A 16,004-nucleotide genomic window follows, 5' to 3' on the forward strand; every position below is an offset into this window, starting at 1 on the left:
ACTAAAGTAATTTAAATTATTTAATACTCGTAGTACAAAATAACTTAAATATAGTATTCCTTCCGTCCCACTCAAGATGGACACATTCTTGAGTGGCACAGGATTTTAGGAAGTGTTGTTAGGTGGAATAAATTAGATAGAGAAAATGTAGTTGAATATTTTAATGAGGATAGAGGATGTTATATCTAAAATTGGAAAGTTGTCATCTTGATTGGGATAAATAAAAAAGGAAAGATGGTCGTCTTGAATGGAACGGAGGGAGTACGAGTACTTCTCATTGATAATAGTCCAATTATAATTTTAAATATGGTTGATATAATCATATATATGCATACTCATGCATGCATTGATGGAGTAACTGATATTGAACCGACATTTTATTTTATGAATATAGTTTGAGATTAAATCAAAATTGATTTTATACATTTTATTTTATGAATATAGTTTGAGATTAAATCAAAATTGATTTTATATTGTTATTTAGTACTTACTCACTCTGTTTTCTAAAATTAGGAACTTACCGACATTTTATTTTATGAATATAGTTTGAGATTAAATCAAAATTGATTTTATATTGTTATTTAGTACTTACTCCCTCCGTTTCCTAAAATTCGTTTCCTAAAATTAGGAACTTTTGAAACAACGCATAGTACAAAATTAGAAGAAGGATCTCACCTCATCAAGAGAAAAAATGTTTTCTAAGATGAAAAATTTCTATTTTTAGGAAATGAATAAAAATGTAAAGATTTTTATTAAGTATTTAGAAAATGAATGACCTGCTATCAGTTTGGCCATTTGAGATAGATATATTCGGTACCTTAAACATACATAAATCTGATAATGATGATCATTAGGCAGATCAGCTTCTCTACAAGAGAATTATTTCAACATCTCAAGGAATTATTCCACTCCTATACAAATTATCTCCACCTTCTGCCTGTGAATAGTTTGAAGATGCTGGAGCAACCCCTTGATGATCCCTTGCTTGAGATGCCATATTCACCTTTGCATTCCAATACCAAGGCTGAAGTTTCGAACACGAAACCAACGGTGAACACGAAGACGGATGCAGCATCACCGACCCCCAATCCCTCTCTCCAACCTCAGCTTCTCCTATCCTTCTCCGCACCAGCAGCCTCCCGACATCTTCCCTCTTCATCTCTGATATGCTCCGGAGTATAGCCATGCCTAAGAGAAGCACGAGGACTGCATCTTCCTCGGGCTGCACCTCCACCACAAGAAGTTTCCAGTTGAGAAGAGCAGTGGCTTTCCCGGATGGGATCTCCTCCGAGTACCTAACCACGGTCACGTACTCACCTTCCTCTGACCGAACATCTTGTTCCATTTGTTCATTCTTCGTGTCTGCCTTCGCTTCTTCTTGTGTTTCTTGGCCGGACTTCTTGACTTCGTATTGCATATGTCTACCTTGCAACAGCTTTACCTGCAATTGTTATCGTTGGATCACGTTGTATCATGTATCTATGAGCGCTTTTCTAGTAGTGCGGGGTTCTGATCTTACCATTGGTTCAGAAGACGTCTCGCTTTGCAGATCAAATCTCAATCCTGAGACAGATTTTGATGAATCCCATTGTATCACAAGTTCAATTCCGGATGAGAGTTTCCATGAAGCTTGGAGCTCTTCTTTCGGAGCTTTTGGTGTAGCCGTACCAACCAATTTCTCTGCTCTAGATGGTACCACGAAAACAGACACATAAAAATTGATAAACACGAGCAATACAGATAGGCAACGGTCATTTTGTCAAAGAATGTTTGAACTGTTATTGAAGCCTTGAAGAACGAGTGCATACCAGGTGATCTACCGATTGAACCAGAGCCGATAACATAAGACCAAGAGCCCTCGAATATTTGTATAATGCGATCTTCCCATTTCACAGCCTTAGGAGCTTCGCCACCTCTTCGGTAAAACCCCCCTCCGACTCTGTTGTGCAAATGTAAGATATCAATATCCAATTCATTGTAACATACGTTTTTCAACGAACATGCATGCATATCCTACCTCATTCGAATAACAAAACACTCTCTACCTCCATGATCCAGAACAGTACGAGACAACCATCTCCCCTCCTGCGGTCGGTACTGATTCATCTTCAGAATTACATCCGATATCATCGCACCTGAATCATCTGTCACCCGGTCAGGCACGCATTTCAGGAAGTAAGGTGCTTGCACAGGTGGAGTTATTGAAGTAACGACCCTTGCTCTGTCATCGATTCCTTTCTCTGATGCGAGAGAGGGTGCACGTAGCAAGTCATTCCAAGAAAACAATTTGCTATCTAGCAGAGTGCTGCCTCTAGAACAGAAGCCTCCATGGTGACGCAGATCAAGTATTAGTCCTTTGGTCCCGAATTCACAGTAGAGATGCCACGCCTTCTGCCAGGTTTCTGGCATGAAATGTGATATTGGTTTGTCCATTTTCAGCTCCCTGTGACACTTTGCAGTTCGAAGACGAAGGAAATCCCGAGAAGGGTTTCTTTTCACTTGCTTGGTGTTTGAGATTAGTTTTACTGCTATGCACACCTGCAATCACCGATGATTTGTTTAAGCATTTATATTCATTCACTAATTCACTAATCTCATAAATTAGTTTAAAATCTGCTTTATTCAAGCTAGCTTTGGCAAAGATGATTAGTTTAAAGCAACTTTTGCTTCCTAATAAACAACGTTGGCAAATTGAAATGGATAGAACTAATAATGAACAAACCTCGAACAAGAACCTCGGCACCAAAGACTTGTATTTTGTGTTGACATCAGTATTTGTTACATCCCAGTAAAAAGGGGGTTCAACAATAGGCCTTGTGATGGCTGCACCACCTGCTTTTTCGTATGGCTGATCAAAAGTTTTCTCCCACAACATCTTTGTTTCTTCCATGTCTTCTTCTTTCATAGCGTCCCCTACCCCGACTATCTTCCACACATCTCCCTCCAACTCCTTAAAGTCTACTGCATATACCGTTGGATAGCTCTAGTAAATCCAAGTAAAATATATCTTCCATCATTATATTTCTCAAGAATAACCATAACACATATATCTTCATACACATTGCGCAATGTATAGAAAGGAAAACATGACAATTAGGCAACGAAAAACAACACAAGATGAGAATGAGATGCCATTCAAAAGTTTGGATTGCAATTTCAGTTTCTAGTCACACGACACGCCAAAAAATCTCTGTCTATCCAAGTACTTAGTTTGTTATATAGTTTTCTCGTAGAATTATGTAACACATAATAAAAGCCATGCAGTCTACAAAGTTTCCCTATTATTCCTACAACACAAAGCGAATCACGCATATGTGGAAAGACAACAAAACAGAGAGGCAACATGGGCAAAATGCTACTCCCTGAATAAGCTCCATGTGCTTCTCCCTTATTAACATTAAAAGACTCAACCTTGCAGCAATGAATCTATGCCATCAATATCACATTCAAAAAAGCATTTCTATATCCATAGCAACTACACAAAGTAATGGCTTTCTACTCTACTTAGCTCCAAAATGAACAAATATCAAGTTGAAGAAAGGAACCTGATGAGTAAGCCACATTAGGTAAACATCTGAGGTGGGCACAATGCAAGAACATTCATCACCAAACCTATGAACCATGTAGATAAAACCTCTGTATCTCTGCCTGGCTGCCACTAAATACACCATCTCACTATGGTAGGGCTCGGCATACATCCTACAAAGACTACTACATCTTGACACTTGATCCAACAAATCCTCACTGATAGAAGAGGAGTAATTTTCAACATTGTCATCGCCATCGGCCTCGTTTTCGAAGGGCTCCGAATGGAACTTGTGCTCCCAGATTTTCCTGCATCTCTCCAATGCATAATCCTCATTTTCCTCATCAAAAATATTTGGTTTTCCTATGAGTTTTGAGAATCTTGAGTGGCAGTAATCTCTGTAGTTGGCCTAACACAGTTTACATCAATTACCTATTAAAAAAATTATCTTTTTCGCAAAAGGGGAAAAAATTGTAGCTAGTGAATCAACATTAATTACCCAATTAAGCGTGTGGCAGAACCAAACCCATTCAACATCAAGAGGTGGAAGAAGCATTGGAGGCTTCGAGCCCGTTGTGAGATCAGCAATTAATGGCATCCATATCTCATCGTACCTGCAAGAAAAAAACAAGAATCGCATCAACTCCAACCCCTAAAAGTCCACAATAAATGAAGAGAAAATCAAGAATGCTAAAAATTCAATCTTCTTCACAAAACTGGCCTTCCAATAGCTTCCAAAATATTAGTAGTATTTTTATATTAAAGTAACATAATTAACACCTAAAAATCCACAAAAACGAAGAGAAACATCAAGAAAACTGGCCTTCTAACAGCTTCCAAAATGGTGGGTTTGTGATTATGCCAGGGAGAATCGGAGACCGATCTAAAAAGGGCGATATTTCTTCTAGCAGCAGCAACAAGATCGACGGTGAAGTGAACAGTTTCCCCCTCTGATATCTCACTGAGAGTTCTCATCGAAGCAGCGCCCTCTGAAGCTGACATTTTTTTAATCACGAGCTTCAGACAGGAGTTGAAATAATGGAGTCCGAGGTTATTTAAGTTTTGATTCGTGAGAGACTTGAGTCGAGGAACATTTTTTTATTAGTGCTATTATTAATAGTGGCATGGGTAGCTGTTGGAGTGGGTGATGTCGACGGCAGGATTAAAGTAGTTGATACATGGTGTAGGGACCGGATCCCCTGTTATGGTGAAAACACAGCAGGGCAGCTGTGCCAATAATAAGATGCCGTTTTGTTCAACTTTCACAAATTTTATTATTCAAACATGATTCAGTACTAACTAATTCATAAATAAATGATTTATATTGAAACAATTAATTAGTATTCAAATATTCCACCGTCCATACAGCAGCCTCCTCCTCATCAAATAAAACAATTCTTTAATAATTTGCTACATACTACTCCTTCCGTTCCATAATAATGGAGGTGCTTCTTTTCGCCACGAAAATTATGTTAGGTGAATTAAGTAAAATGAGAATAAAGTGAAAAATGAAAAAGGTAAAGAGATGAACAGAGAATAAAGCAAGAGAGAGTAAAGTAGATGTAAAAAAATGTGATACTTTTACTTAAAAAGGTAAATGACTCTATTACTATGGAACGTACCAAAATAGTAAAATAACTTTATTATGAGTATTGTTTTTCCATAAGGAATGTTTATTAACTTTCAATTATAGCTAATCGTATTATTAAATATATTAACTTTCAATTATAGCTAACCGTATGATTATATGATGTATTATAATTGATAACTCTGCTACATATTAGCTATAACTATAAATTTAAATAATAATTTATTGATATTATATTAATTTGTCATAATATTAAATAGTTAAGTGGAGTAAAATTTAAAGGATCCTGATGCAACTGAATTAAAAAAATTGAAATTCTAATTAGTAAAATAAACATTCCGTAGGTATTTAGCAAATTATTAAAGAACTGTTTTATTTCATGAGGAGGAGGCTGCAGGTATGGACGGTTGAATATTTGCATACTAATTAATTGTTTCAATATAAATCACTTATTTATGGATTACATAGTACTGAATCAAGTTTGAATAATAAAGTTTGTGAAAGTTGAACAAAACGACGTCGTATTATTGGCATAGCTGCCCCTGTTGTGTTTTCACCACAGCATGGGATCCACTCCCAGAGAACTATGTTGGGAAACTAATGGTTTTCTTTAAATCCAATGGTTTCCTCAAATCCAATGGTTTTCTCTATCATCAAAATTTGTGTAATGGATTTAAAAGAGAACAATATAAAAAGGATATTGGTTTCTAAAATTATAAATTTTGGTAAAAAGAGGTGGAATCGATTACTAATTTTTTTAAGTTATTAACTCTATTAATTTATAATGCAGTGTATTATAAATGTCAACACATTAACGTTAAAATGTTAACACATAATTTTGTAGCCATTATTGTTTATATTTTAAGTTGCTAACTCTGTTAACTCATCGCAATATATTAAAAATAAATATAAACAGATAACAAAATAATGGCAACAAAAAATGTCAACACAGTTTCAACACAACATCAGTTGTTGACATTTTTTGTTGTTATTTTGTCATCTGTTGGCATTCTAACGGTCCAGATTATAATTTGGAATTTAATACAATATTTAGATTTTGCATTTGATCACATCTCATTAAATTAATTTGGTTTTCTACGTAACTTTTTATCCTACTTTTTTTAGCTTAAAAGTGATTTAAAGCAGTAGAAAGGTTAATAATGCTCGAGGTCAAAGGTCTCGGGTTCGAGTCCTCTGTGACGCGGCCTTTAAATTTTTGTTCATTTAACCATAAAAAAAGGTTATTTAAAATATTTAAAATGTATCACGGTTGCCAACGTAAAATAAGATTTTGATAAAAATATCTTATTTGAGTTAGTTTGGAAAATATCAAATAAAGTACTAGGGATGTCAATTTAGCCCGCAACCCGTGGGTTGGCCCGAATAGCCGGCCAAATTTATAGGGTTAGGGCTGAAAATTTCCAACCCGATAAAATTACAACCCGATTAACCCGCACCTAATTAACCCGCAACCCGTTAGGACCAAACCCGAAAACCCGATAAAATTTCTATTTTTCTATTTGTTTGACTCTAATTCGACACTTCATTGATTATTTTATAATATAGATTACTGAAAAAATAACTTTCCATTTTATATATTAAATATATAAATTATATATTATGTTTTTATTAATATAATAATAGATAAATGAATTAGAAACTTCAAATTCACTAAAAATATATTTAAATTTCTAAACATGCTTTAAAATTTCTTGATGTTTATGTTTTATTTTGCATAAATCTCAAATATTAGTATTTGATCATGTTTATGTTTGAGTTTAAGCATATATCTCAAATTTATCATAATTAAATATTTTACATTTTATAAATATAACTAATTTTCATCATTATTTATTGGATTGATCGCATGTTAATTTTATCGGTAGCAACCCGATGGGATAGCCCAGAACACGAGCTTTTAGGGTTAGGGTTGAACTTTTATAACCCGGAAAAATCACAACCCGATTAGCCTGCACCCAATTGACCCGCAACCCGAATAGGGTTGGCTCGAAACCCGGTGGGCTGGCCCGATTCACATCCCTATAAAGTACTCCCTCCGTTCTAAGGAAGATGACCCCTTCCTTGGGCGGCACAGGATTTTATGTACTTTTATTTTTTTTGTTGGGTGGAGAGAGGGAATAAAGTAGAGATAAAGAGATTTCCATTTTTAGTAATGAGTCATCTTGAGTGGGACAAACTAAAAAAGAAAGTGGGTTATCTTCAATAAGAAAGAGGGAGTACAGAGTTTGTGATATTCTAGATCAATTTTAATTTGGCCAAAGTTTATGATCTTAGGGACCAATATCCCTTTAAAAAATTACAATATTTAATTGTTAGAATTATGTTGTGAAAGTAAATTTAATATTTTAATGTCAATCTTGTTATTTTTCTCAAAACTCTTATACGTGTATAGATATAAATGAGGATTTTATTTCCTAAGTTTGATGTACGCTTAAATTTTTCCTTTATATTCAGACTAATACGTTCGAATTTAAAATATTGTCGATAAATTATATTATAATTTATTAGTTTAGGTTGATTAATATTTTCTCTGTTCCATTCTAAGTGAATTATTTTTCTTTTTGGGTGTCCCATTTTAAAAAGACACATTTCTAAAATAGAAACATCAATCTCTCTATTTTTTGCATCTCTTTTATTTTACTCTATGCACTTAACTTACAAAATAACACTTTCTAAAATCTTGTGAGTTGTGATGAATAGTAATACTCTACTTAGAATGAGACGGAATGAGTAAATTTTTGTTGAAAATAAGAATTGAAGGTGTAATTGGGACATGAACTTTGTAATAAGGTTATATAGGAACATTTGATTAGGTTTTAATTTTCACACTTTCTATTGGAGAGCATGTATACATTACGACATTATCAAAATTTCAAATGTAAATCTGATTTCACTTTCAAGCATTTATAATATTTAAGATATATTCATTCGTTAAAATTCGTAGTCTGTTCACCACCGCTTATCATTTTGGGGTCTTATTGCAACTCTAAATTAATAACAAGGTTAATCATTCAATCGAAAAAAAAATGTGCACTGTGCACTAATTGTATGTCGTTGTAGTATATATATATATACATATGATGAGGGTCCTCTCTCTTTTTGAACAAGAAATAGTTTAAGTTATCTTTGCCACTAATATTGATGAGTAGTGATTCCATGTGGACAACAACTATGTGGCCAGAATACGTAGTATAAGACTATAAGCCAAACGCCAAATTAGGTGAAGCCATGATTATGACATGACAATACGTATATTATGGTACTGCAAACTTTTGTACTTATCTTTTTCCATGGTGCTTTTTGACCCACCAAATTATAATTTACATACTGATATAACGAGTTATCTAAAATAAGAAATTGTTATATAGCAACTTATGCATAGTATGGATTCCGAGAATTCATACAACATGGTCATGTTTCGTATGCATGTCATAAATTTTGATCATTTCATATCTCATGCATATCAAACATGTTTGTGCATTACCTCGACACTGCGTGTGCAAGTATGGTATGAATGATATAATCTTTTGAAAGACATACCCTGCGCAGTGGCTCGCCACGTATGGTCCCCCATGAATTATACAATTTAGTACTATTGATTAAACATATATTTAAACAATTTCTATCAATAGCTCAGATATATGGTCTCATGGTTCTGCCTTCTCATATATAGCCCAGAGTTTTAATCCCATCAGTGTTGTTGATTGTTGAATGCCTTATTGTTAGAATTTATCGTTGTCTTTGTTTCATAACTAGTACTAGCACAATTTAAAAATACAAAGTAACATTCTTTGTTATCTAATAATAAAAATTATTTTTTTAGGTTCGTAAGTGTAAATATATATGTATATATTAACTCGAATTTAAAGATCTGTTCAATATTTTTCAATTTTCTTTATGTGTTTATCATTTACATTGATTTAATCTATGATGAAAATTGATTAGAAAAATTAAGCGTACTATACTCAAATATTTCTCCCATATTATCCATGTTTCTCTCGCAAATGACGATAACAATAATTTGAGCCCCCCAATGTGAAAACCATGGCTTTGCCACTGACCATGCGTACCACAATTAATGTCAAGGTAATGGTGTGCATGGTGGAGTTTGCAACAGTGGATGCTGATCTGGGCTGGTGGCTACTATATAGAGCAGGTTCCAGCTGCAGGTGAGATACTGGAATGATGGTCGGACTAGAACTTTTGTAACAAACACTCGGAAGTATGGGAAGGTAAGGTAATCAAAGGACTCAAGGAATTGCAGTGGAAGAACCCAGGAATTGTGTCATATCTTCTCTCAAAGTTTAGGAACAACTGGGATTTCTTCTGTTTATACTCCAGCTGGATCTAATGTGTCATATCTGGCCTTTAATATGCTCTAGGTTAGGAGACTTAGCCATGGGACAAGGACGACTTGCCCTTCAGGTCTTCCTTCAATTGTTGTATCAATGACTAGCCAGTCCAACTTTTCTTAATTCCTCCCCTTGCATTTTCTCATCTTGCCTTCTATAAATCCATATGCTCTACATCAATGTTTTAAAAACTGGACCGGACCGGCCGGTTCAACCGGTTCAACCGCGAATCGGTAGGTTGTCCGGTCCGGTTAGCACTATAAAACCAGTGACATATTCAACCGCTATGAACCGTCGAAACCGGCCGGTCGGACCGGTCTGGCCGGGAACCGGTAACCGGTTCAAATGCTTTTCAAAATTTTATTCTAAAATTTTGGCCTTGATAGGGGTCGAACTCAAGACCTCCCGGTGAACTTACCAATAATTCTACCACTACACCACAAGGACTTCTTGGTAGTAATATGAATATAAATTATTTTCATATGTTAAACACGAAATATTTTATCTATATAAACTAATAATTCGTGTTTAATACGTATATATGTATATTAAGAATATGTGATTAATTATATTAAAATTTTACTACTATTTGATTATATACTAGGAGTATTTACTAAATATATGTTTTTAATTTATGTTTATTCATATATCTTTGTGTATAATATTAATTTGCCGCATTACTTTTTTAAAATAATACTATGAACTTATTTATTTTTATACATAAATATTAAATTTTTATTTACAATAACTTACTACTAGTATAATTTATATATTTAATTATATTTGTTGATAAAAAATAATAAAATTCTATCATTCACTAAAAATATATTCTTTTTAATTTTATATTCTTTTAAGATAATTCATTTTAATTTTATATATTCTTTTAAGAAATTGTTAATTTTAATATATTTCTTATATTTTAATTATACTTTTACAATCACTAATGTTTTATAATATAGGAGTTTATAATTATACATAAAGTTTAATACTAGTTTTTAATATTGTGTATTATAATTTATTATTGTATTTAAACTGAACGTCATTAAATATTCTAATATACTACTACAAGACTTGTTTTCTATAATAATACTATTAAATGTATAATACTATAATATTTATTGATAAAACATTTGATTAAATTTTATTATTTACTACTAAATAAATAAATATATATATAAACAGTATTCCGGTTCAACCAATGGTTCGACTAGTGAACCGGTTGAACCAGTGAACCAGTAATGACGCCGGTTCGCTTGCCGGTCCGGTTTTTAAAACATTGCTCTACATAGAAGCAAAACGACAACTTTCTTGTGCTTTTCTTTTTAACCTTATACGGGCCTAGACTTTTACTTTATTATGCAAGTAAGTTGATATTCTCTTCATATAATTATTTGGTTTATTTTATTATTAATTGTTTAGTTGTTATGATTTGATTTACTTTCGATAATGGTTAGTATTTTATTGATTATGGTTAGAATTTGATTTATTTCCTAGGTTATGGGATATTTTTTTGTATCAAGCATATTATAAATACGTGTGATATCTTTTATTATCATAGAAATGAAGAATTAAAAGATTTTAATCTCATTCTCTTCTCTATGCGTGAAAAGACCCCTAGCACTTCAATTATGGTTGTTTTCTTTTCTCTCGACAAATACAAGTTAATCTATCCCTTATATATTTCCTCATGCCTCTTTCTATCAAATAATTCCACTGATAGACTATCCCTATCATAACCTCAAGTGGAAAAAATCACATTATTATTTACTATGATCTTGTAAATTTTGGCGTTGAACTTAGACCACCCATTCAAGAAAGCCAGAGTTATGAAAACGTTGGGTGATTCGTAATTGTTTTGCATGAAAAAGGGAGAGGATCAATATTTTCTCATATTCTTCAACATTCTCTCGACTCTAGTAGTCTATTTATTGTTTTTCATTATGTGCTTCAGATTTGTGTGTCTACTTTCCAGATTTGGATCCCCTGTTGTGGCTTACACAACAATTTTTTAAAAATAAAAAAATTAATATTTTATATATTATTTTAATATTATAATATATTATTAAAAATTGGACAGTACGTAGCAGCAGCCCCTGTTGTGGTTGGGGCCACAACAGGTGATCCAAACCCCTACTTTCCTCACTAATGGAGCATATATTTTGAACGTTGATTGTGATCACTACTTCAACAACAGTAAAGCTTATAAAGAAGTCATGCCCTTCATGATGGATTCTAGACCTGTCAAAATAGATATCGGGAATTGGATACCCGATATCTGAACCCGAAACTCGATTTTTCGGGTTTTGGGATCGGGTTCGGGTATAGGTTTTTGGGATTATTGGGTATCGGGTAACCCGATACCCGATCGGGTGTACACAAATCACCCGATTTTTTTATTTTCTTTTAAATTTAATAAATTATGTATTTATTTTATTATTTAAAAAATTCATATGTACTCCCGAAATCCTTCACTCTTAAGTTTTATTTTTAATAATTTGTAGTAGTTTTTTTTATCTTAAACTCAAACTACTTCAAGTTTGTATCAAATTCGAACTACAAGTTTGTATTTCTAAAATTTTGTAGTTAATTTTCTTTAAAAAATAATTAAAAAATATATAAAAAAAATTAACAATCGGAAATGGATACCCGATTTTTCGGGACTAGATACCCGAGTCGGGTATCAAGGTATCCGAAATCATTTTTGGATCAAGTATCGGATATTAGATTTCTGGATATTCGGGATCGGGTACCCGAAATTTTCAGAATGGATTCTGCGTACAGAAGTAAGACTTGCTATGTTCAGTTTTCAAAGCATAGATATAGCTTGTTATCAATTAATTTATTTTTCCTATAAAAATAGGATACAAATAATGATTATTAACTACAATTACACCTCTTAAATATTCCAAAAATATATATTCAAATCTTTCTCACAAAATTTATTTATCAATTAATCATCCATCAAAGACACAGCACCATTTAAATCTCCCCCAGTTAGATACTTCCCATCTCTCCATTTTCTCTTTGAAACTCTCTCTCTCGAAGGAAATAGAGTTTAAATCTCCCCCAGTTCGATACTTCCCATCTCTCCATTTTCTCTCAAAGGAAATAGAGTGGGGGAATCAAATGGTGATATGTTCAATTTGATGAACAATAGTTATTTACTTTTCTACCACAATTTGAGTACAACATTTAAATAGATTTTTTTGGGATATTTAAGAAACACACCCTATATCCACATTCCTTTTTTTATTTTAGTCCATAAATAATAATAACATCTCACATTCAACCAACTCTATTTTTTTTAATATTTAAGAAACACACCATATTTTTACCATAAATAATAATAACATCTCACATTCTACCAACTCTTTCACGCATATTTTATTTAAAATTAACATGTCAGACTCATATTCCATTTAAATTCTCACCATACTTATCATTTCTTAAAACCAGTATAACCAAGAAATATTTCTAATATACTTATCCTTTCTTAAAATCAGTATAAACAAGAAATATTTCTAATATACTTATCATTTCTTAAAATCAGTATCACCAAGAAATGAGATTCCTTAATGTCAGACAGAGTAATTGCCATTAATAATCATTATTAATATACTATTTGTATACGGAAAATAAAGTGAGTAATTGATTACAAGTTGGTTCAAACCACAAGCTCTCCGATTAGGTTTGGTAATTAAAACTATTATCTAGTTAAAAAATTCTGTAAATCTTTAATTCAGCTAGAATACGCCGCCTTGCTCAGCATCATTTTTTCTCTTTCTCTACAATTCCTCAAAACAAAGTGGAGAAAAAATGAAAAATCTGTATATCTAAGGCAATGGATAGCACACGACAGAGTTAAGGAAAATCTTAAAACAAAGAGAGCGATGGAGGGTTTCAAATGGAGACAGGGTTGGGATGGATTATCTTTAAAAGCCGGTTCAACCACGCCGAAAGAAACGCTTCACTACACAAGGAGGCGAGGGAGTAACAAAATTACATGTAACAGAATAGCCAAACTTGCGTGTCATTAAACATGGGGGGTCTCTATCACACGTATAATCAACACCGTGATAGTTTGCTTTAACCCTTTCCCCCAATGTGTAGTTAAAATCGAGTTATGCATATCCTCTGTTTCTAAATTGATGCGATCGATAGCGCAATTCGATTGAATAAGTGAATCAATATTATCAAATACTAACACATTTGGAAAAAGGGAAATGAAACAACCAACTGATGAGGTCGTATTCAAACCGGTAAAAAGTTGACAAATAATTTAGGAAGAGAAATGGAGTGGCTCAGACGAGACGTGAAAAAAGTATTGTCCCGGACCTTCATACAAAATAAAGGTCTCATAGAGCTGGGATTAGTAATCTAATCATCACTGCCAAACACCATTTCCTTTGAATATAAACAAAAAACGAGATGCTAACTTACATAATTGAAATAATCTAGATTTCAGTGTATGAGAATACCTATTCCAAACCTAAAGAAGGTGGAGAAGAGAAAGGCTGCGCTCTGTGGGGGTGAATGGATAGAAATGAGAGCGAGGGTTTTATAGAACCCTTTTAACAAATTAGAACTTAGAATAAACCCTAGGTCATGTCAAATTTTATTTGGGCTGCAATGGGCTGGCCCAATTTATACACAGCTGGACTATGTCTCCTCGAGTCTAAGCTGGGAATTAGTTTATTTTTCAGTGTGCGCATATCAGATTTAATTAACTTTTATAATCCATTTTTATGGTAGTTACTTATAATATAATGCTACATAAGAAATACTATTCAAACACTAATGGGAGAAATTATTGCACAATGTGAATAAAAAAAGTATTATGTGTGAAGATGTAAATAGCTGTCACGTCGATCACCTTGAACCTTCTCTTGGATCGCAATTCACATTATAGATTGATTAAATTCATGGAGTAATATAAACTGAACAAACAAAATTTTCTTCTATATTATAGATTGAATAGATGAGAACAAATTATTTTATCACGTGATTTACTTTTGTTGTTATATTGGATTAAATTCAAATAGAAGAATAAATCATTTGTCTTCAGTAAATAAAATTTTGTCAATTTTGTCTTAATTTACCAATAGTTCATTTCTATTTTTAAAAATTGACTTGCCACACATTACACACTAATGATGTGAGTTTTATTATCGACACACTATCACTACTTTTTTAACTTTCTCTCTTTCACTCGCCTGTTTTTACTAATTTCAAACTAAAATATGTGTCTTTCCCAAAGTCTATTTATAGGGATGAGAAGGAGTGGGTATATAAACTGAACAAACAAGTTCTTCTTATACGTTGTACACTAAATGGTAGTGTCATAATTACAGAAGATTTTTAGTTGGATCCTTATAAGTTAAGATTCACAATCTACATAAATGTAGGCAATGTACCATGAATATTTGTAGGGTCAATTCTAAAGTAGTACTTAACTTTTTATATTTGATAACGAATTACACTAGGTGTGGTATAACATCAGATTGGATCACAATGAGACAAATATTCCTATGCTGGTTAAATAAGGTACGATGTCTCGATGATTATTTACTTCCAAGTTTATAAAATTATCATTGCACATACGATATTGGTTATGTGTATTTTGATATGTTTTTAGTAACCCGGAAATGGAATGTTGTCATGTTGGGAAGTGTCAATCAATATAAAAAAATGTCTACTATTATTACTTTATAGGTCCGTGTTTGGATATTCATAGCAATTTTTGAAATTTAATTAAGATTTTAATTAGAAAATATGAATATACAAATGAATTTTCTATATGAAATGAATATTATGATGAAGCTCAAATAAGGAGAATAATATGTCTAACGGTATATGCACCCACTGCAATGATTATAAGTGTATCTCAAACGAAGAAAAAAAACGTTGATGATCCAGGATCATAAACGAAAATGAGTTGTAGCCACATCCAAACTGTAAAATAAATTATACATAAGTAGAAAACTTCATTTATTTAGTGCTGACTGAATGAAATTACACGATGAATTATCTCCTTTGCTCAAAATAATTGTGCTTCCAAGAATTCTCAAGTTTTAGGTCTAAGCTCAATCCCTTCAACAACAATGCCCCCCTTGAGATGCACACCATTTGTTTCTCTAAACCAAATGTTCACCACTTCTTCTTCCTTCCTCCCATTACTATGGAACTCTCCAAGTTCCACCTCCAACCATTTGTCGCCACGTGGATGAATCATGTTATCTTCCCCTCCATTTAAGAGCATCCACAATGGGACGGATGTCCCAGCGGACAATCCCGACGGACTTTCTAAAAACACCTCATGTCACGTCATAAGGACATCTCACTGCACTGCCACGTCATAAGGACATCCCACTACACAATGGCGGACATCCCGACGGACATTCACAAAAAACAATAAAAAATCGGCACGTCTGCCGAGACGTCCGTCGTGTCAACACAATGGCGGACGTCCCGACGGACATCCCGGAAAGCCGCGGAACTCCGGTGTCCACAGCGGACG

The 16,004-nt window shown here is 33.3% G+C and overlaps 1 protein-coding gene and 1 non-coding gene across 3 annotated transcripts; both read right to left on the reverse strand.

Moving 5' to 3' along the window:
- Window positions 1-728: 728 nt before the first annotated feature.
- Window positions 729-4,674, reverse strand: LOC121799035 (glycine-rich domain-containing protein 1-like). 2 transcript variants are annotated; one of them, XM_042198353.1, is made up of 8 exons: window positions 4,350-4,674; window positions 4,026-4,140; window positions 3,546-3,935; window positions 2,723-2,983; window positions 2,018-2,538; window positions 1,809-1,939; window positions 1,520-1,680; window positions 729-1,441 (listed from the first exon to the last, which is right to left on the reverse strand). In XM_042198353.1, exons 1-8 carry the CDS (start codon window positions 4,526-4,528, stop codon window positions 893-895), a joined length of 2,307 nt encoding a protein of 768 aa, XP_042054287.1. In that variant the 5' UTR covers window positions 4,529-4,674; the 3' UTR covers window positions 729-892. The 2 variants fall into 2 exon arrangements, with proteins under 2 accessions (XP_042054287.1, XP_042054288.1); XM_042198354.1 differs by having other exon boundaries at window positions 3,546-3,924; window positions 4,350-4,475.
- A 9,103-nt stretch (window positions 4,675-13,777) lies between these two features.
- LOC121801661 lies at window positions 13,778-13,882 on the reverse strand. Its single transcript, XR_006050606.1, has one exon. It is a non-coding gene; the product is annotated as a small nucleolar RNA snoR69Y (small nucleolar RNA).
- Between the last annotated feature and the right edge of the window lie 2,122 nt (window positions 13,883-16,004).

The sequence above is a fragment of the Salvia splendens genome, chromosome 4, assembly GCF_004379255.2.
Source record: "Salvia splendens isolate huo1 chromosome 4, SspV2, whole genome shotgun sequence".
NCBI classification, from domain to species: Eukaryota; Viridiplantae; Streptophyta; class Magnoliopsida; order Lamiales; family Lamiaceae; genus Salvia; species Salvia splendens.

What these genes read in the sequence shown, in the direction of transcription:
- LOC121799035 (XM_042198353.1), bottom strand. Translation starts at nt 4,528, where the DNA reads ATGTCAGCTTCAGAGGGCGCTGCTTCGATGAGAACTCTCAGTGAGATA. An exon ending in TCTGCCACACGCTTAATTGG is followed by an intron (nt 3,936 to 4,025) that starts GTAATTAATGTT and finishes AAACTGTGTTAG; the next exon opens with GCCAACTACAGAGATTACTG. An exon ending in TGTTTTGTTATTCGAATGAG is followed by an intron (nt 1,940 to 2,017) that starts GTAGGATATGCA and finishes TTTGCACAACAG; the next exon opens with AGTCGGAGGGGGGTTTTACC.